The sequence below is a fragment of the Neltuma alba genome, unplaced genomic scaffold, assembly GCF_004799145.2.
Source record: "Neltuma alba isolate B1F8T4 unplaced genomic scaffold, ASM479914v2 tig00001210_pilon, whole genome shotgun sequence".
NCBI lineage: Eukaryota > Viridiplantae > Streptophyta > Magnoliopsida > Fabales > Fabaceae > Neltuma > Neltuma alba.
The window spans coordinates 609,340-631,639 of record NW_021632377.1 but is presented as its reverse complement, the minus strand read 5'-3'; the positions used below and the strand labels follow the sequence as shown (position 1 = coordinate 631,639).

Genomic DNA, 22,300 nt, shown 5'->3' with positions numbered 1-22,300 from the left:
ATTTGAGGAGATTAAAAAAGTAAGTTAAGTTAGGTATTTGTAATGAATAGGTGTTGTATTTCCTAAAATATCCTTGTTAATCAAGTTTATTGGCTAGAACTACTATTACTAGAGAGACTATCTTGAAAAAAATGCACAAATATAGGAGACAAAATGGATTGAGATCTTATAATTAAGATCAAAATAAAAATTAAATAAAGCCTTATATTAAGAACAAAAAGTAGTAATACAAACAAACTCTATGTCAACTCTTCAGTCCAAAAAAAAAAACACTCTTATGTCCACACTTACATGCCTCGAAACTCGATGTCAATTCTTACATGGAAAAATTACACTCAGGTCCCACAGAACACAATTAATATAAAAAAGGTCCCTCGAAATCGCGAAATGATTCTGAAGTCCCCAGGGACCTGTGTGTAATTAATTCTAATTGTGAAATTACGTAGTTACCCCTGTTAATTTGAACCTATTTACAACCTCAATAGTGGCTGTTAACAACCCGAGAAGAAGTGGTTAACAACCTCAACAACCCCTGGTATTCCACAGAGTGAGTTGTCATGAGCACTGCCGAGGTTGTCAATCACGTCTTCTCGGGTTGTTAACAGCACTGTTGAGATTGTAAATAAAATTAGAACCTATTTACAACATCAACAGTGGCTGTTAACAACCCGAGAAGAGGTGGTTAACAACCTCAACAACGCCCCTGGCATTCCACAGAGTGAGTTGTCATGAGCACTGCCGAGGTTGTCAATCACGTCTTCTCGGGTTGTTAACAGCCACTGTTGAGATTGTAAATGAATTGTTGCAATAAAATTAACAGGGGTAAGTAGGTAATTTCACAATTAGAATTAATTACACACAGGTCCCTGGGGACTTCAGAATCATTTCGCGATTTCGTGGGACCTTTTTGATATTAATTGTATTCTGTGGGACCTGAGTGTAATTTTTCCTTCTTACATTCCTCCCCGCTAGCTCCCGCCACATATAAATAGAGAGAGACAGAGAGACACGCACAAATACCAACAAAAGTTCATTATATACAATTTCACTGATCAGAGCACAGCCAATTAATGGCGGATACGAGGTTGAGAGTTTCGGTAGTTGATCAGCAGACGAAATCGAGGAAGAAGGCGGTGGCGGCGGCGGCCACGGTGACGCCGCCTAAGAGAGGAAGGGTTAAGCGTAGTATAGTTTCTGCAATCATCAGTTTCATTTCTTGTATTTGCTGCTCGCCCCCCCAACCAATACACAGATCGAACCCTTCTGATTAATCATACTTCCACCTAGTCATCTCTCTTCTACTCACTCATGAATCGTTATGTTTCGTTCAGTCTTATTTACCATGACATGTTAGTCATTTTACGTAAAATCATTAGCCAAAATAGTTAGTTTAGTTAATTAGAAAGTTGGGAGAATTGTTATGAAATTCCAAGAATCAACATGATTACTGAAATTGCCCGGTGATAATACAGCAGTCTATAATGACAAGTTATAGGAATTAACAACTGCTTATTGGTTATCAGGAGTTCTTGGTAATTATTCTTTTTTCTTAGGATTCTATTGTAATTCTCTCTAGAAAGTTTTATAGCCTATCACAGATATTGAAAAGAGAAATAATTATTACTTCAAATAAAATGTATTATATCAAAAAACATGCTACAAGTCTTTGTAATAAGCAGTATTTCTTTTCGCATCTTCATTTTCGTGTTTTATTACAAGTTTCACAAATGTGTGTGTGTTATCACACGCATGGAATATTATGTTTTATGCTTATTTTGTTGTCATCATCATTTTCTTGCTCTTTCTTGTAAATATACTGCAATATCTGTAATTTCATAAAATCCCATTAGTTCTAACCGGGTTGATGTTAGCTTAATCTAAAATTGAATGTTTTGGTTTTCAGAAACAATTTGAAAGTCAATCCTGATTCGCACATACTCCTCTGGTTCTAAATATAAAACCCTTATACTAATGTAAATATAAGACCCTTATACTAGTATACATTAGTATAAGGGTCTTATATTTAGGATCGGAAGAGTACATTTGTTTTAGAGTTGGCTTTACGAAATGGGTATATGACAAAAAATAGAAGTATATGGGATTTTTTTTTGGTCTATCTTTCTCTTATTGCTACACATTTCTAACTACAGGATCTAAAAATACACAGCCAGTTTCTAACAAAAAATTTCCCTAAATCTCCTAAATGTTATTCTCCCAAGACAAATTTTTTTTTTTTAATTGAATAGACTCCAATTTAAAGAGATTCGATCCTCAACACACAAGCTTATAAGTTATAACCTGCAAGCTTTTTTGAAATATCGAATTACATGTTTGTAAATTCAGGTATCAAATAAAATTGCAACAAAATGACATACAAATAAAGAGCAGATCAATACCAAATATTTAAGGTATAAACAACACATACCACAAATGGTCGGCTTATAATAATTTTACAACTCAAATTTTAGGGGTAACATCTGAACATTCATCATTTAAATTTGAATAATCGTATTTAATGACACTATTTGAATCCTAATTCGATTCATCAACACTATAAAATAAACATTTTTCTTCAGTCACTTTAACCTGTTTTTAAATAAAACAAGGTCGTTGGAAAAAAAAATCCACATAAAAATGGGCTTAGCCCTTTTTAAGAGGCTTTAAACAGGAGATTTTCTTTTAATCTCTGTTTTTTTTTCCCAAAAAAAAAAAAAAAAAAGCCGACTCGCCTTCGAGTCGAGAGCAGCGTTGGCTTCTCTGGAAATCATATCGGTTTCTTCCAAGCCACCGGACGTGGCCACTCTTCTTCTTCTTCAATACGAAAGTTGTATTTTGTACTCGCACAGAGAGAGAGAGAGAGAGTTCGGTTGTAAACTTGAAGCTTCAAATCACTATCTCCTTATTTTTCGACGTCGTCGGGTTTGCTGCCATTCCTCTTTCTTATGCTGCCAATGTCATTTACCTGTAGTTTTTACCTTTTAAGTTTTGCGTTTTTGTTTCTCTGTTTGATTTTGTTTGGTTATTAAGTGAGAAAAAAGATTAAAGGATATTGGAGTCTCTTCCTAGGGAAGCCAAGGATTGACTTAAAAGAGTTTCTTTGGGTTTTAAAAATAGATAATGTCTTCTGATGGGAATGATTTTGTGGGATTGGACTGAAATATTTTTATTCACATGTTTTTCCCCCCTTCAAGTTCTGATTACATCCTAGCTCGTTGCAACAGAGGGATTCATTGTAAATAAACTTGCGGCAATATATTAACCCAAGCATCCGGGGAAAAGAAGTCTTTATGGAGTAAATTGCTTCCGATGTTCCCCAGATAGCTAACTTTTAAGTTATAGAAAATATAAATGCATGACTACATGTCACATAAACATTGCCGTGGATTCTGTCTGACTCAAGTTGTTCTTGTTTTGTTAGAGAGTAACTGATTATAGCTGGCGAGGGATCATGTTGAATGGCAATGGAGTTTGAGGACTTCGAACCCATTTTTTGCGAACCCAAAGTAGAGTTCTCAGCTCAAACTTCCTCTCCTCTGCCTCAGTTCCTGCTCCACGCATATGCTCCTGTTTCTTCTCCCCTTGTAATTCATGCCACTGATTTCCATTCTGAGACTTGGGAAGCTCATCTTTCAGTCTCTCGACTTGAGGACATTGTGAGCATTCTGATTTGCCTTATACCTGCTTCTGCTTCATTTTCAGTTTTTAAAGCCTTTATATTGCTATTGCGAAGATGTTGCTAGCTAGAGATTTGGTTTGTTTAGGAGAGTATATGTCAACCATAATTGTTTTCTCTTTAATATTCTTGATTTTATGGAAAATAATAATGAGAGGATGCTTTTGATCCTGAGAATATGCATATATATCATCTTAATTGTAAATTTGCTTAGCATTTCTGAAGCATCATTGTGGTGTTTGATATTAGCTTCTGTGCAGAGGGACATCACTGGAATAAGGGGCTCTTGGTCAGAGTTTTTTTGACTATTTCATAACTTCCATCAAGTCAGCAGATCTGAAGTTAGTTGTAGAGAGAAATTCTGATTTTGACGGTAATTATTCCTTCTCTTTTTTGCCTTTGAAAATTTGAAAGTGATTATTATTAAAGAAGATATATTTTGTGGCATTGAAGTTAATGTGTCACGAAAGTGCTACTTGTAGATATAGGCCTAGGGAAGTTGATAGGCTATTACTGGATCGTTTCTTGACTATGAACTGAAACGCTAATATTCCCAAGATAAATGATTTAAATTTCTTATGTTAGGTTTAAAAAGGAGGTTTTGAACGTAATCAATTGAGTTAACTAAAACTGTTGTTATCATTGAAGAGATTTGTGCTCTTCAGTTGGAAGATAGTATTGAATAGGATGTATGTTATGTAAGCTCAAAAGCATCCTTTTATTTGCTCTTTACAGCCCTCTTGTTTCATCTATTGAGGGAATTGTGTCATTATTAGTTTTAAAAGCAAATTACTCATAGTCTTTCCCTGCCACTGTTAGGTATTTGTTATTCTATTCGATAATTTGTCATAATGGGATACAATTTATGCCTTTTGTGATGCTTTTTTGGGTGATATTTCAAAGGTGGTGGTTATAACTTCAAAAATAGATTGTGATTTTATCTTTTCTGCAATATTGGAATATGAGGTGTATGTACGCATCTATTGTTTGTTTGAAGCACTATGATCCTTGTGAAAAGGAATGCTGTATGTGTTTAGACGTAGTTTTATGTTGGCACGGTCACCATATGTGGGTTTTATCTCAGGTGTTTCTCATGGAAAAGCAAGATTGGTTGCTCAGAAATCAAAAGGAATGCCTGTGATTAGCATTCCTCTTACTAAACTTGCAGACTCTGCTGCTAGAGAAGTTATGTCAAATTTATCCTTGAGGCTCTTTAATGCATCCAAAAGCATCAAGAACTCTCTCAAAGAAGGTTTCAGTCACACCATTGTCCTTAGGCCGCCCCCCCCACCCCCCACCCCCCCCCCAAAAAAAAAAAACAAAAGCCTTTTCTTGAAGAACATTTGTAGATGTTGATCTTTTTGTGCTTTTTTGAAATTATATTTGTATAGTTAATAAAATACAATATTTTGATTTTAGTCTTTATTTCTAGCATTAGAAGTTTAATGACTATGACATCATGACGTTGAGTTGGCCTAATTGCATAATTGGCACATGAACCTTATATGTAAACAAATCCCCTTGAGGCTGAACAGGAAATAGTGCTTCACTGGGGAAAATATGTTGCATTTTGAGCTTTTTCTTTCTTTTAGAAAAATTATCTTCTGATTTTGTATGTAGATCATGTTTCCTATGGATAATATGTGCTTAACCTGTTTTAATAATGGTCATGCTATTATTGTTATTTGCCAGACAGATAATAGCAATGATACTGCAGTCTATGTGTGGTTTTATCGTACAAGTTACTTAAACAACTGGGTGGCGTCGGTATATATTTCTATACTTAATATTTCCCCTTACTCTTTTTTCTGCTTGTTGAAGAAGATTGAGTGTTTTTTTTTTTTTAAAATAAAATTATCCTTGTGCTTTTGTTTCTTTTTCCATGTTAGATGTCGTATGTAATATCATGCATTCTTTCTTGATCAAGCAAAAAAAGAAATCCTGCATTCTTTAGTGCTAACTGGAATATATAATATATTTTCTTTTTTGAAATATATAACTCATTCTTTAGTCCCAAGTATTGATTTCAATGGTAGGACCTGCGACCTTGCAGTATCAATAATTTTGTGCATATTTGTGCCACTGACTATGGTCTTTTTGGATAGGTGTCTGTCAGACTCATTGCATGGCATCCGCCTTAACTTCTTAAAATCTTATTTGTATCATAGCTATTGATTATGTTGTTTATACATGCATCTTTATTAGATTGGAACAGAGTAGGCTTAAATTTTGACCCAAATTATATCAATATTGGTCTTTGCTAGAATTAACTTTCAGCTTCATATATTGTGCCTTCAGAGCAAGAGCCCAACGCACGGTTGACCAAGGCGATAGCAGCTGAAAAGGTACAGTAGCCTCATGAGGTTTAATTATAAACTAGACATGCCTATTACTTTTTCTTTTTTGGTGAATAGCTTTGCATTTCATCCAAGTCATGGGAAACTTTTGGCCATCTTACGCCTTTAAGATTGGAAAGAATGACGTGTATTTTCAATTTCTGATGGTTAGAATGTAGGTTGAAACTTGTAAGTTAATCTTATCCTGCTAATAAAAACTTAGTAAAATTGGAATCTGTTTCCTTTATGCAACTTTCTGCTTATTAGTGAACATCTTCTGTTTGTCAGGAAAAAGGTGAAAGCATGCAACAATTGGAACAGAGACAGAAGTTTCAAAAGATTAGTGTCTCAGATAAAGCAGATGTCTCTACTAATGGGTTGCAAAACTCTCCAGGTGAGTTCTCTGTCCAACTAAAGTATGTTCTTCATGTTTGCCTGCAAGTGAATAGTTCATAAGCTGTAACTCCACGTATCTCTGAAGGGCTTACTGACTTGTCTGTGTAATATAACTAAAGGCATAGTTTGTTTTTGAGGAACCAAATTCAGCAGACTGCTTCGTGGTTAATATAATATGATATTTAGGCGTATCCACATAATTTAGGCTTTCTGGTTACGTCTTCTAGGAAAATGAGAATAATGGTCTTGGATCTATATGTATCAAGACTCAAGTATAAATAAATTTTGGGTGAATGAAATTGGAAAAAAAAAAAAAAAGGGTTTCCCCTGCCCTTTTTGAGATGCATGCATATGCAATATTCTGATTTCATTCAGGCTTTCTTTGCAATTCTTAACAATTTTCCCCTGATAATTATTGGCTTTCAGAAAAGCAAGCAACTCGAGATACAGGCTCCACAAAAGTTAAGAACCGTGTGGTGCCAGCTCATCGCAGGCAAGAGTTAATATTAGTATTATTCTCCCAAAACTTTACTAGTCCTACTGCTATAATAATAACCTAATAACAGTATTTTTCTTGAGCAGGGCAAAAGTAAGGGGGCCCCAGTTGTGCGACGATGATGACTCCTAAGTCCTAACTTCAAACTCTGATGTCTGACAAGCTAGTCAATATTCAATAGGAGTTTGTTGTCCTGACTTACAGCAACCTTGTACAATAACAATAATGATATTGCAAGCGAGTTTAACAAAATCAATGTTTCATGTAAGTGTTAGACGTGAAATGGAAATTCTTAATTCTTCCAACACGTTTATTTAGTTTTTCAATTGATTGGTGCTTCGTGATTCCCCTTTTTTTGTATCAATCTTTGAAGGGCTAGAGGAAAACAGGAGCAAAGTAGAATTCACAATGCAATGCATGCTCTCAAGGGCGATTTCAACTCAATCTTATTCATATGCTCTCTGGACTGGCTATAACAATTTTCCAGGCGATACATTGCAAGAAGCATTGATTATGCTATACACTGTGGACAGTTTCTTCATCCTTCCTTCCATCACATGAGATGAACAGATTTGATTATCAAAGAATCTAGTGAATGCTACAACTCCAATTAAAGAATTTATGGGTGCCTCAAAAGTTTCTAACTGTGCTATTTTTCCATCCAACGTGTTTTTAATTTTGGCACCCTTCAAGCATCCCTGTTTAAATCTCATCCTGATCCTCCCTGTTTCTTTGTTCTTGAAGAAAAAAGGAAGGGCCAGCAACCTAGCGAGAAAATGCCATCAGCGTACCTGGTGAAATTGGAAGCAATATATCATATGTGCATCAGTTGGTAATATACAGCTGGGAAAATTTGTTTTACGTAGGAATAGTATCTTTGGTGATCTGCTTTTTTAAATCAGATTCTGCGAAGAAAATTACTACAGTACCTGCTTTTACCCTTCCTCTTAGGACTATTATTGGTGCTTTCATCTGCGTGATCTTTCAAGTCGCTCCTGTTATCTCCTGTCTGAGAAGACTTTATCCTCTGCTTTATTCCTATTTGTCTTACGGAGTTGTGAAATGATGGTGTTGGAGAAAGCTTGGAGACATTCCCCGCTTTTGCCTTCTTCTTCCAGTCTAAAGAAGACGGAAAGGACATCTTGATCAGGAAATTTTCGTTGTCCATGCTTTCAACTCGCAAAATCTAATTTGGTTTATTATTATTCTTCTTCTCCTCATTCTCCCTCTTTTTATCCTGCTTTCGAACATGAGCTTTATCGACACTATTTTTTATTTTCTCGCTGATGAAAGCTTCATTTTGAACAGGTTGCAGCTTGCTGCTGCTGCTGCACCAAATACTGGTATACAATTTATGCCTTTTGTGATGAAAGTTTTTGGGTGATATTTCAAAGGTGGTGGTTATAACTTTAAAAATCGATTTTGATTTTAATCTAGTTGAGCTACTGATCATTATTCGCTCATTTCCTAGAGTTCAATTTCTATACACTTGCATGATCATTATTTGTGCATTTTCACCTGCTGTATTGATTTTAATCTAGTTGAGCTACTGAATTTTCACTTCCCTTGCCCAGAATTGCGTTGCACCAAGCTTAACTGAATCACTTTCACCCACTCGAATTTTCCCCCCATTTATGCGCACACATATTTTTCACATACTGGATTCCTATGTTCTTCATTCTGGCGGTGCACTTAACTGATACTAGAGGGGTCTATTAGTTCTTGACAATTTCTCCTTGAATGCTCATTTGGTTACTGGCTGAAGTCTTTGTGCGCTTTGATTATCAATTGCTGAAGCACTCACTGTCTTAAGCTTTCTGTGGGATCTTGCAACAAGTCTCAATTGTTTTTTTGTTGTTGGTTGCTATAAATCTTAAGCTGCTGATTGGTTCACTGATTGTTGTCATTGTAGATTGCTGGAAAATCTTTGTATGTTTATTTTGAGGAATTGTCTAAGAGTCAATTTCTGAACTTGGCATCTTCACTGAATCTTGATTCGACTAGTTTGTGAATTGCATGTACCTTGCTGAAATTCTGTCGGAAAAGATTCTGCAAGGCCATTAGGTATAGTGTTTTAAACCAATTTACCCTCTAGTAATCCCTATAGCAATTGTATATGGTAAGGATTTACTATCAATTTGTAATTCCAACTCACATGATTAATAAGGATATTTTAGAAAAGACAACATCTATTTACTACAAATAATAAACTTAACCAACTTTCTTAATCTCTCCAAATTAGCTAACTAAGTCTTATATTAAGATTAGTACTATTTTAACTTGTCAACCGAATGCTTAGTGCAATATAATCTCGTTGATGGTCAACAATGATAGGTAAGAAAAATACGTCTGTACATTGAATACGTCCAATTTTATTAACTAACCATGAATTTTATTAAGTTCAAATCCATTTAATTTGTCATCTGAAAACGTAGGACAACTGGCATGCGTCGATTTAACGCCTTTTAAAAAAATAAATTTATCATTGCAAAATTATATATTAAAAATCTTAAATTTGAACTATCGTTGACATCATATTTTGCGTTGTTTACATGCATCGCATTACAGCAATGGATACTGAATGAGCAATACATTTTCTCAATGTGTTATATTACTTCCTCTTCTAATTGTAAAATCTTATTTGTAAACTGTAAATGAGATGTTATAATTAGGAGAGGAGCTAGTAATATGTCAACCAAACGGGACTCATCCTTTAAATTCACAATCTGACATGTCCCTCTATAGTGATACAAATTAACAATGTCTCTTATACCTCCCACCATATATAAGCGTCTGTACATATATATAGACACATGCGCCCCCATATACATCAATTAGCAATTAAGAGTCATTATTCATTGCTACTCCTCCTGTCCTTAATATAAGATTTAATTATTGAGTTGATTTTCATCCTATATTTTTCATATTTATTAATTTTTTCTAAAGTATTCCTATGAAGACTCCTTCAATCATAATCAAGTAAAAGAGAGGGGAAAGATATTAAGAAAGATGATCATGGTGTTTTAAAAAAAACATGTTATATTTTTTATAATTGACTAACTTACTTAATTTTTTTAATTTAATCAAATTAGTTAAATAGGTCTTATATTAAAAAGCAAAAGAGTATATAATATCTGAGATCAGAGCATAGTCAATTAATGGTGGATACAAGGATGAGAGCTTTTGCGGACAGTGAAGAGGAGAAGACGAAGAAGAAGGTGGCCGCGACGACGGTAGAGGGAGGATTAAGCGTTGTACAGTTTCTGCAATCTTCAACTTCATTTCCGTATTTGCTGCTCTAGTAATAACTCATCAAAGTTAATTGTACTTTCACTTTACTACTTATTCATGACTAATTATAATGCTCATCTTCATATATTTTCGTGTTTAACAAGTTCACAAATATATATATCATTATACATGTGGAATATTATTATGTGTATGTGTTTTTGTTTTTGTCATATCTTCTGCCATGTCCGTTTTCCACATAATATTATTCTGTTCGGTTTTTATTATAAGACTCTTATGAGTCTGTCCCCAAAAAAAAGAAACTCTTTTGAGAAATTTTTTTATTCTTTTTATACGATAGTTTTAATGAGTATTAATTTTTTTTTATGTATATCCATACTTAATAAAGGTAAAAAAAATAAGAAAGTAGAAATTAATATGATATTAAAATTTAGTGTAGTTAATGAGAATAATATTAAAAATCACTTAAATTTTATAATAAATTTACTGCTTTTATCAACATGTATGAATTAATTAGCAGTCTCTTACAATAAGTACGAGAGGAAATACATATCAATTCTAATTAGGTTGATGTTGGTTTTTAACAAAAAAAGAAAAATTGAACGTCAGCCTTGATTAGTACTTACGTCTGTTTGGTTTATATATATACATATAATGAAAAAATAGAAGTACATATGGGATTTATTTCTTCTGGTATTTTTTTTGGTTTATCTTAAATTCTAAAAGATCTAAAAATATGCAGCTAACTATTGTCGTTTTAAAGATTTTCCCCCCTAATATGCAATTTTTTTCCAACCAATTATATGCAAATTACATATTTCATATATTTTTCTTTATTTTATAAAACGTTTAGCGCAAATCATCACGAAAGAGTATGTCCATGTGTATGAGATATTTGTTAACTTAGTTTTGGTGTTTATTGCAATGATAAATATCATGATACTTATCGCTATAGTAAAATCAATACTATTAAGATTCAGTATGAATGGTCTAATTTGAAAATTTTAAACAAATAATTTTTAACTAAAAATTTAGTTTTTAAAAAATTAAGAGTTAAAATATTACATTTATTTTGAATTATATGCCTATTAAAAATATAAAAAATTAAATCTCGACTACTCATATTACCCATAAATTTGAACTGTTAAAATTTAATGAGTATTATAATGTTTATCACTGTAATCAGTACCAAAATCAGTCCCTTGATAACACAAAGATGGCAGTGGCACTGCACAAAAGCGCAATATAGGCCGATAGCCGTGTCATTTCATTTGATAGCTGCGTCTTTTTGGTGCTCGAGTATAATGAAATTAACAAAAAAAAAAAATTTATCATGCATACATCTCAAAATAAATTATAAATTCAAAATCAAATGCTACTTTCGGTTCTAAATATAAGATACACTTTGCGATGTCAAATAAAATAGGTCTTATATTTAGAATAAGAGGTAGTATATACACTAAAATTAATTATGACTCCAAAATCATGATTGTCTCGTACGTAGGCCAAAGAATGTATCATGAAAATCCTCCATCCAGAGTTTCTCCCTTTCATTTCAAAACGAAGAAGTGCATGTTTTGTCAATATAAGCAAGACGACTTTAAAGTCATAAATACCTTACGAATCAATCCGTGTTTGTTTGGAATTTCCATACAATTTTAAAGTCCCTTTTGCAGGGCTTTAGACTAGCTATCATTGCTCTTGCTGAACCAATAATCTCTAGATACAAAACAAACCAAGCTATTCAAAAACTTGACTATCTTAACTCACACTGCATTGAGTCAGAAGGTTTCTCTAGTGGTATTCAGCTATTGTGGACTAATCAGGTGGAAGTGCAAATATTGGTAAACCACAACCAGTTCATTCACTCTTGCATTTGTGATGCGGACGGAAAACTACCTTTCCTCTTTACAGCAATATATGGTAGTCCTAGCCCCAATACTCCGGGATCGTTTATAGAGGGACCTGCTACAGTTAAATATTGGGGACCAAAAAGCATACTAGCTAGGGATTTCAACGCCAGTACTTCTAATAAAGAATGAAGAGATAGAGCAAGACACCCTATCATGGGCAACAAGGCATTTAAAAAGTTCATACAAGCAGCAACCTTACCAGACCAGGGCTACACCGGCCCAAGGTTTACATGGAAAAGAGGTAATTTATTTGTAAGACTAGATAGAGCCCTTAGCAGTCAAAAGGGGATCTCAACGCAGTCCAATGCGATTGTCATGCATCTCCCAAACGGCCTAAGTGATCACCGGTCTTTGCTTGCTAATCAAGCTTGAAGGAGATAAGCAACCTGGCGAGCCCATTAATATGAAGCCCAAGCGTCTCGCATTTAAATTCACTTTTGACCTTCTCACCTGAAAGTGACATTATATTCATGTGAAGCCAAAATACAGCTTCCTAGAGTCAACTGTCAATTATTGCACGATTAATTAATTGATGCATATATACGATGGCGTGTATCAATGATTAAAGAACCGGACCGGACCGGACCGGACGATCAGATCGGTTAAACCGTCAACCGGACTCCTTAACGGTTCGATTTAAACCAAAAAACGGTTCAAATGATTGAGCCGGATTGGACTGGAGTTGAACAGTCATTAAGCTGAAACCCGGAGCTAGACTGAGAATCGGAATGGTTTTTTAGCCTGACTGAAAAAATACTAAAAAATTAAAAAAATTGAAGAAAAATAAAAAAAATTGACCCCTTTAAATATCCTAATATATTTTTAGACTATTTATAACCATATAGTATTATTTCATTAAAAATTTCATATATTGTGGTATTAAAACCGTGAGTCGCTAGCTTTTTTGTTTCGATGTCTGGTCTATCTTTTAAAACAATGTTTTGATTTGAATGAATTAATAATTTTTCATATTATTAAATATTTTAAACATACATAAATTTAAATATATAAGTTTTTAGTCCATTTTCAATGATTTCATTATAATTTTAGCTTATTTAAATGCATTTCTAAATTATTTAATAATTTGATATTTTTTTATATATATTAATTATACGTATATAATATTGTTTTAAATTAATTATTGCATCGCCGGTCCGACTGAACGGTCCGACCAGTCTGACTGATTGAACTATGACCCGTTGATCTTTCTGGTTCGACTTTTAGTCCGGCTTTTAAAACATTGATGTGAATGCATATTCTTAGTGCAATAATCTCGAGATTGAATATAGTGCCTAATAATATCTCTTGCGTCTTGGTTATCCCATCATTTACTTCTTCGGGTTTTAGATATAAAAATTAGAGCTGGGAAAACAGGTTCGCCCACGGGTTGCGGGCCAGCCCGCCACAACTCGCGGGCTAAACGGTGCGGGTTGCTTCAGCCCTCATTTTGGTGGGCTGGCAAAAAGCCAACCTTGACCCGCCATTTTTTTCTCAACATTTTTTTTACAGCATGTTTTTGAAATATAAATTTATCCAAACTATCACCAAAATACAATTATAAGTTATACAATCCAAATTTGATCAGCAAATCCAACACATAAACTAGAAACATAACCTTCAAGGCTTCAACAAGTCTTAATCATACAAAGTTTTCAAACAAAATAGGTCTAATCTAATGATTTTCAATATGCAATAATGATATTAGAAGCAATATCTGAAGCATCCAAAAGATCAACATCAACAATGTCCTTCTTCTTGACCTCGAACTTGGATGTATCTGCCACATATAAGAAAAAAGTGTTAGCATATTTACTGCTATAGTGAGCTTAATATATACAAAACAAATATATTACCACTAGGAAAACCAAGAATCCAATTCCGAGTGCAAATAAGAGCGTGGACATTTTCTGGGAGAAGAGAACTTCGATATTTTGTGAGAACCCGTGAATCAATGCTAAAAGCTGATTCGCTGGCAACTGTAGTAATTGGAATACTAAGAATATCACATGCCATCTTTGAAAGGCATGGAAACCTAGCTGCATTAGTCTTCCAATATTCCAAAACATTAAATTTCACAAACAAGTTAGGATCAAGGGGCACTTCTTCCAAATAATAGTCTAACTCAGACTTTTCAATTGATGTGGCATCTTTGCTCTTACATTTAAGATATTTCTGCAGTATTAATCATTAAAATAAAGAATTACTAAAAGCTAAGTAATGAAAAGGGACAGCAAAGAAGACATTTAAGTTATAAGTATTGAAGAATTTCAAACCCACCCTAAAAGCTTTCAAGTAGGTGGTGCCTTCATCATCACTATCATGAGAGGTAGAGTCAGAAGGTGGTGCTGCTATCTCAGTTCTCACATTGAGATTAGAAGTTGAACTTGATTCTCCAACAAAAGGGACCAAAGATTAAGTTGATGATCCCATATTTCTATAATAATTGAAAACATAGTATAACTTGCTCCTAATGTTTTCAACCTTATCATTATAATTGATGGGATCAAGATTTGAGTAAGAAAACTTTATGACATCAAACTTCATCCGTAGGTCAAGAACAATCGCTAGAGAAAGAATTACACTATAATCACTCCAATATTTGTTAAACTTCTCAACCATTCTCACAGTCATATCCCGAATCACTGGATCTTCATCATCCAAATGTGATTTTAACATTAACTCAATTGTAAATATCTGCATGAAATACATGTTAGCAGTGGGATATGATGAGCCAGAAATCATGTCTGTTATCACTGCAAAAGGCTCTAAGAATGTGCACATCTTTTCTGCTCTAGACCACTCTTCATTTGTTGGACAATAGTGGTAATGGGTGTCATGAAAAGCTAAATTAACAAAAGCACGACGATATCTAATAGCACTTTCAAGCATTGTGTATGTTGAATTCCATCATGTCAGTACATCTAGCCTCAAACCCATTGAAGTTTTAATACCCCCAACATTGTCACAACATTTCTTGAAATTAATGAACCTTGCCTGTGATTGCTTTACATATCTAATGCTCTCCTTGATTTTATGCATACATCACTTGTTACTTTCAAGCCCTCCTGCACTATGAGATTTAAGATATGGGCACAACATCTCACATGGAAAAACTCTCCATTGCAGATCAAGCTATTGGTCAGATTCAACTGTTCTTTCAGCAAATTTTGCATATTATCATTTGCTGAAGCATTATTCAAAGTAATAGACAATACCTTTTTATCAATCTCCCAATCCCTCAATATATCATGTGTCCTTTTAGCCAATTCAATCCCAAAGTGAGAAGGATCCATCTTAGAGAATGCAAGGATTTTGCTATTAAGCTTCCATTTATCATCAACAAAATGAGTAGTCAAACAAAGATATCCTTCACCAGTTATAGTAGTCCAACAATCAGAAGTCAAACACACTCTACAAAGACTGTTTGCTAATGTTTTCTTTAGGATCTCTCTTTGACTAAGATAGAAATTTCAAACATCCACCATAGCAGTTTTTCTAGTAATGTTCTTGTAATCAGGATTTAAATATGAAAGTAAATCTCTAATTGCATCATACTCAACAAAGGAATATGGAAGATCATGTTTAATAATAGCAAAAGCAATCTTATCTCGGACCTTGTTATGATGAATTTGTCTAGCCCTCACATTCCCTGCTTGATCTATCATCATGGCACCAATGTTCTTATATTTTGGAAGAGACACACATACATTAACATGACGCCGGAGAGTTGAAGTCCCATAATCCTTACCACCAACTACATACACTTTTCCACGCCTATTGCTTGTAGCCTTTTCTTTGCCATCTATAATACTTTTAGTAAAAAACTTCCAAACCTCAGATGTTGTTTTTTTAGCCCTTTTATTTGATTCAGGCATAGAAGACACGGGTGGAGCAGATTCATCTTGAACGGTATTACTTTCAGCAGCATTGTCAACATACTTTCTTTTATTTGCCTCATCACCCATTTTGGTTTAACAACGTATACTGCAAAAGATATTTCATATTTCCATTCAACAACTACAAGAACAAGAAAACATTGAAAAAAAATTAAATTCTACTAATCTATTTCAATCAAATCCAAACGGTCAAACCGCCTAAACATAACTAAAAAAATTGAAATTTAATCGAAGAAAGAATAATCAATCTATCAATCCAGTATTCCAGTCACAATCTCAGCCTTAACAAGTGTTAAATTAATGACTTAATCAATCCAGTATTCCAATGAATTAGCAAATTACCGAGAGGGAGAGGAGAGCATAGAATAGGCGAGCAGTCAGCAGAGTGGCTGAGTGACCGTGTGTGCGAGGCAGAGTGCAGGAGGGAGAACTGGAGAAAAGAACAATCACCGACGGAGCAGGAGGGAGACTTGGAGTAATGGAGCTCGAAAAACCCAGACTGGAGCTCGATGACGATGAAGAAGGGAGACGGACTCAAGCGACGCGAACACGATCTCTATCTCTGCCTCTGACCTACGAGCGAGAGTGCGAGACCAGCCACCAACTCCAAGAGCCCCTAGTCGCCGTCGATAGTCGCTAGTCGCTAGGGACGAGAGTGAGTGAGATTGAGGTTGAGGATTTGAGTCTGAGACTTGAGAGAGGGGTTTCTGTGTGAGATGAGAGTTTGCTGTCTTGGTCTCTCGGACTCTGCCTCTGCGTTACCAGTGACTGTGTCGTGAGGTAAGGGTGAGCCGTGACCATGAGAGCCTAAGCGTGACGCCGTGACTCCATGAGCGGTGATGTTTGGACCGTCGGAGGGACTGAGGGAGTGAGAGTCATGCACTGTCGGCATCGCACTAAGACTTTGAGAGTGAGGACTGACCGTGAGTCTATGACTAAGTGTTGGGGAGTGACTAAGAGCCGAGAGGAGGGAGTGACTAAGTGAGGGAGCGAGTGAGGCAAGGGACAGGGGGGAGTCGGGGACGGCTGCTGAAACTGGAAGGGTTAGGGTTATGACTTACTGGATTAGTGTCTTAGTTAGTGACTTTGGTTTGGACTCAGGAGTCAGGAGTCTGGGAAGGAGGGAAAACCAAAAAAGAGGGAAATATAAAATTTTAAAAAAACATGGCGGGTTATGCGGGCTAGCCCGCCAACCCATGGGCTAACCCGTTTTAACCTACGGGATAAACGGTCCGGGCTGCTATAACCTGTTTTTTGGCGGGCTGAAAAAAAATTCAACCATAACCCGCCTCTTTAAAGTGGGTTGGCGGGCTGAAAAAAAGCCAACCCTAACCCGCCTCTTTAAAGTGGGTTGGCGGGCTGGCTCGCGGGCCACAACCCATATTACTGGCTCTAAATTAAAAATCTAATTGGAAGATTTATTTAGTCCTATGCATGTGGTCTTAATTTTCTTATGTCTTCCTCATTTAATATTTTTTTCATACATTATCTTTATTAATTTCACAATTTTTCTCCCTTTATTTATCCTTCATCACATTCAATACCTCCATTAAAAGTATGTATTTTAAAAAAAAATATACATATTTTTAACATAGTAATAAAACTTAACCAATAATTAAGCCTTATATTTAAGACTAGCCAGTTGGGAAAAAATATACTTGTCCTATTTATAACGTAGAGAGATAATATTTGTTTTGATCCTATTTATAAGTCACTTTATTAAATTTTTAATATAAATGTACTATTTTATTCTTTATTTATTATAGTATAGATAGTTACCATTTTTTTTAAAAAAGTGTATACATATTAAATAAGAGTAAAGTTGAAAAGTTATTATATTTTAATGGAGAGTTAATGTAGTTTAACTTTTTTTTATCTGTGTGAAAAATAGTGAAAAATGAGATCAGAAAAATACCACTTTTCACCTTAATTAAGAAAAAAGAACAAAAAGGACTTTTTTTAAAAAAAATTTTGGGCTCACGAAGCTAATTAAACGAACACATTATTGGCATAACAAAATTCCATAAGGGTGAAATTCCACACCACGCGAGGGAAGAGAAGGCAAAAATCAGGTAAAATGGATTAGTCTTATAAAATAGAACCAAAATGAAACCACAAAAGTAGAAAGATGAAGACAAGAGAATGAGATTGCTTTTGTATTTCTTCACTTTCATTACAACACAAATGACATGCCCTATTTATAGGCATAGTCTTACAAATAGGTTACAATTGTTCTTAAATGACAAATAGTGGATAATCAATCCCATGAATGTGAATGGAGGTGAGTTACAAGAGTGAATGGATAGTGGAGGAGTAATGGATGGTGGAGGTAGTTGAAGTTACTTGGAGAAGATGAAGAGGAAGGGGTAAATGGACATCCACACAATATTCATAACACTCCCCCTTGGATGTCCATTATACAAATATGTGCCTCGTTAAAAAACTTCAACTAGGAAAAACCCTATGGGATAAAAACCTAGAAGAAGAAAAAGAGTACACATTTATTGATATGTTATTCAGTGCTGCCTCATTAAAAACCTTACTAGGAAAAACCCAATGGGATAAAAACCATAGTCAAGGAAAAAAGAGTACAGCATGTGTTAACTCCCCCTCTTGGTACTATCAGTTGATATCTCTGAGTCTACGACATCCGATATCATGAACAAGCTTTTCAAATGTTGTACAAGGAAGTGACTTGGTGAACAAATCTGCTAGATTTTCATTGGAACGGATTTGTCGGACGCCGATTTCACCATCCTTTTGAAGATCATGAGTGAAGAAGAATTTTGGCGAAATATGTTTTGTTCTATCTCCTTTGATGTACCCTTCCTTTAGTTGAGCAATACATGCAGTATTATCTTCATATATAATTGTCGGGATCATTTTGCTGGAAGACAAGCCACAAGTGGTTCGTATGTGATGTATTATCGATCTTAACCATACACATTCTCTACTTGTTTCATGTATTGCAAGAATTTCTGCATGATTAGATGATGTGGATGATATGGTTTGTTTCATAGAACGCCATGAAATGGTTGTACCACCATATGTGAACAAATAGCCTGTTTGTGATCTACCGACATGTGGATCAGACAAGAATCCAGCATCTGCATAACCAATGAGGTTAGTTTTGGGTACATTTGAGTAGAACAACCCCATGTCCATAGTACCCCTGAGGTAACGAAGAACGTGCTTAACTCCATTCCAATGTCTTCGTGTTGGTGACGAGCTATACCTTGCTAGTAGGTTAACAGCAAATGATATATCAGGTCGTGTGTGACTAGCAAGATACATGAGTGCACCAATTGCACTAAGGTATGGTACTTCTGGACCAAGAAGTTCTTCATCATTTTCTTGAGGTCTAAAAGGATCCTTATCTTTCTCCAAAGACCTTACAACCATCGGAGTACATAATGGATGTGATTTATCCATATAAAAACGCTTTAAGACCTTTCTTGTATAGGTTTCTTGATACAAAAAGATCCCATTTCTTGAATATTCAATTTGCAATCCAAGACAAAATTTTGTTCTTCCCAAGTCCTTCATTTCAAATTCTTTCTTTAAGCAACCCATAGCTTTTGCAAGCTCTTCAGGAGTTCCAATGATATTTATGTCATCAACATAAACCGCAATTATCGCAAACTCATTCCCAGATCTTTTCATAAAAATACATGGGCAAATTGGATCATTCTTGTATCCCTCATCTGACAGATATTTGTTTAAACGGTTATACCACATACGCCCTGATTGCTTCAATCCATACAAAGATTTATTTAACTTAATTGAGTATTGCTCTCGAGAACTTGAATTGTATGCTTCCGGCAACTTCAATCCTTCAGGGAGTTTCATATAAATATCATTGTCAAGTGAGCTGTATAAATAGGCTGTAACAACATCCATCAGACGCAAATCGAGTCCTTCTTTTACTGCTAGACTTATTAAATATCGAAAAGTAGTTGCATCCACCACTGGTGAGTATGTTTCTTCAAAATCGATACCAGGTCTTTGTGTAAATCCTTGGGCAACAAGGCATGCCTTATGTCTTACAATTTCACCATTTTCATTTCTTTTTCTCACAAAAACCCATTTGTATCCGACTGGTTTTACATCTGCAGGTGTATGGACTACAGGTCCAAACACTTTTCGCTTTTCCAGTGAATTCAATTCAGCCTCAATTGCATCTTTCCATTTTGGCCAATCTTTTCTTTGTTTACATTCACTAATAGACTTTGGTTCATGATCCTCATCATCATTCATCACATCAAGCGCTATATTATATGCAAAAATATCATCAACATTGACTTCATTTCGATCCCATCGTATTCCATTCATAACATAATTTATTGAGATCTCATCATTTTCGCACATTTCAGGTAGTTGATTTTCTTTTGGAATTGAGACATTAGCATTATCTAATGACTCCTCTTGAATTGCAATTCTTTCTTGATTATCCTCGACTTGGCCATCTACATTTTTAGCTCCTTTTCTCTTTCGAGGATTTTTATCTTTGGAACCAATGGGCCTGCCACGCTTCATGCGTGCTTTAGATTCATTTACAATAGCAGGTTGTCCAACAGGGACATCAATTTTGATAGGAGCATTAGCAGCTGGAACATGTGATTTGGTCACTTTCTTTGGGTCAGTAAATGCGTCTGGCAACTGATTAGCTAACCTTTGTAAATGAATTATCTTTTGAACTTCTAGTTCACATTGTTTTGTACGAGGATCAAGTTGAGATAATGAAACTTCCTTCCAACTAATCTCTTTTTCCAACTGCTTCTTTTCTCCCCCTAATGTTGGAAATTTTGATTCATCAAAATGACAATCGGCAAATCGAGCCGTAAATAAATCTCCTGTTGATGGTTCTAGATATTTTATTATAGAAGGAGATTCATATCCAACATATATTCCCATCCTTCTTTGGGGACCCATCTTAGTACGTTGTGGTGGAGCAATAGGAACATATACTGTACTCCCAAAAATTCTTAGATGGGAGATATTAGGTTCCTGACCAAAAACCAATTGTAAAGGGGAGGACTTGAGATAACTTGTTGGCCTGATACGAATTAGTGTTGCTGCATGCAAAATTGCATGTCCCCAAGCATAATTTGGGAGATTTGATCTCATCAGTAATGGTCTTGCAATTAATTGTAGTCGTTTAATTAATGATTCTGCAAGTCCATTTTGTGTATGAACATGTGCTACAGGATGTTCAATATCAATTCCAAGAGACATACAATACTCATTGAAAGCTTGTGAAGTAAATTCACCAGCATTATCCAAACGTATTCTTTTGATTGGATAATCAGGAAAATGTGCTCTTAATCTAATTAGTTGAGCAAGCAACCTTGCAAATGCTAGGTTTCGAGAGGATAATAAGCAAACATGTGACCACCTTGTTGATGCATCAATTAAAACCATGAAATATCTAAATGGTCCACATGGTGGGTGTATCGGCCCACAAATATCCCCTTGTATACGTTCTAGAAATGTGAGAGACTCACTTTCTATTTTTGCTGGTGATGGTCGAATGATTAACTTTCCTTTAGAACATGCAGCACATGAGAAAACATGTGATTGTGGAATCTGTTGACTTTTCAGTGAATGTCCACATGAATTCTCAATTATTTTTCGCATCATAATAGTCCCGGGATGGCCTAACCGGTCATGCCAAATGTTAAATTTATTCTCACTTGTAAACTTCTGGTTTACAATAGCATGTGTTTCAATTGTGCTAATACGTGTGTAGTATAAGCCTGAAGAAAAGGCAGGTAATTTTTCTAGAATGCATTTCTTATCAGAAATTAAGTTTGTGATAACCAAGTATTCTTGATTTCCTTCATTTATTGTTTCAATATGATATCCATTTCTGCGGATATCCTTGAAGCTCAATAAATTTCTATTAGACTTGGTAGAGTAAAATGCATTATCAATATGTAATTTTGTTCCTTCAGGTAGTAATACATCAGCTCTTCCAGAGCCTTCAATCAGATTTATACTTCCAGATATAGTCTGAACATTGGCTTCTCGCATTACCAGAGAAGAGAAATATTTCTCATTTCTGAGTATTGTGTGAGTTGTTGCACTATCAACGAGACACAAATCTTCATTATTGATGTCAATAATGGTCATTCTTCATGAAAAAAAACATAGGAAAAGATTAAAAAGAAAACATTATTAATAAAAGAAAATATAATTTTATCATGAATAAAAACTCATAATTATATTTATTTTGGGGGTAATAACCTTACAAGTACAGAATTTATTGTGGTAGGTGAAAGAGCACACTTATAAGCAAAACATGAAAATATGCTTAATTATAGAAACTCAATTACATCAAG

General features: G+C 34.9%; 1 protein-coding gene and 2 long non-coding RNA genes across 3 annotated transcripts in view; all 3 read left to right on the top strand.

Moving 5' to 3' along the window:
* Nucleotides 1-3,434: 3,434 nt before the first annotated feature.
* LOC114753883 (uncharacterized) overlaps nt 3,435-22,300 on the top strand; it is a 34,762-nt gene continuing 15,896 nt past the window's right edge. Inside the window, exon 1 of the mRNA XM_028942597.1 lies at nt 3,435-3,653. Coding sequence (XP_028798430.1) covers nt 3,456-3,653 — 198 coding nt within the window. The 5' untranslated portion in view covers nt 3,435-3,455. The remainder of the gene's footprint in view (nt 3,654-22,300) is intronic.
* LOC114753898 (uncharacterized) lies at nt 5,975-6,903 on the top strand. Its single transcript, XR_003741073.1, has 3 exons — nt 5,975-6,018; nt 6,298-6,403; nt 6,832-6,903. It is a non-coding gene; the product is annotated as an uncharacterized LOC114753898 (long non-coding RNA).
* On the top strand, nt 7,515-7,935 carry LOC114753906 (uncharacterized). Its single transcript, XR_003741074.1, has 3 exons — nt 7,515-7,526; nt 7,646-7,733; nt 7,853-7,935. It is a non-coding gene; the product is annotated as an uncharacterized LOC114753906 (long non-coding RNA).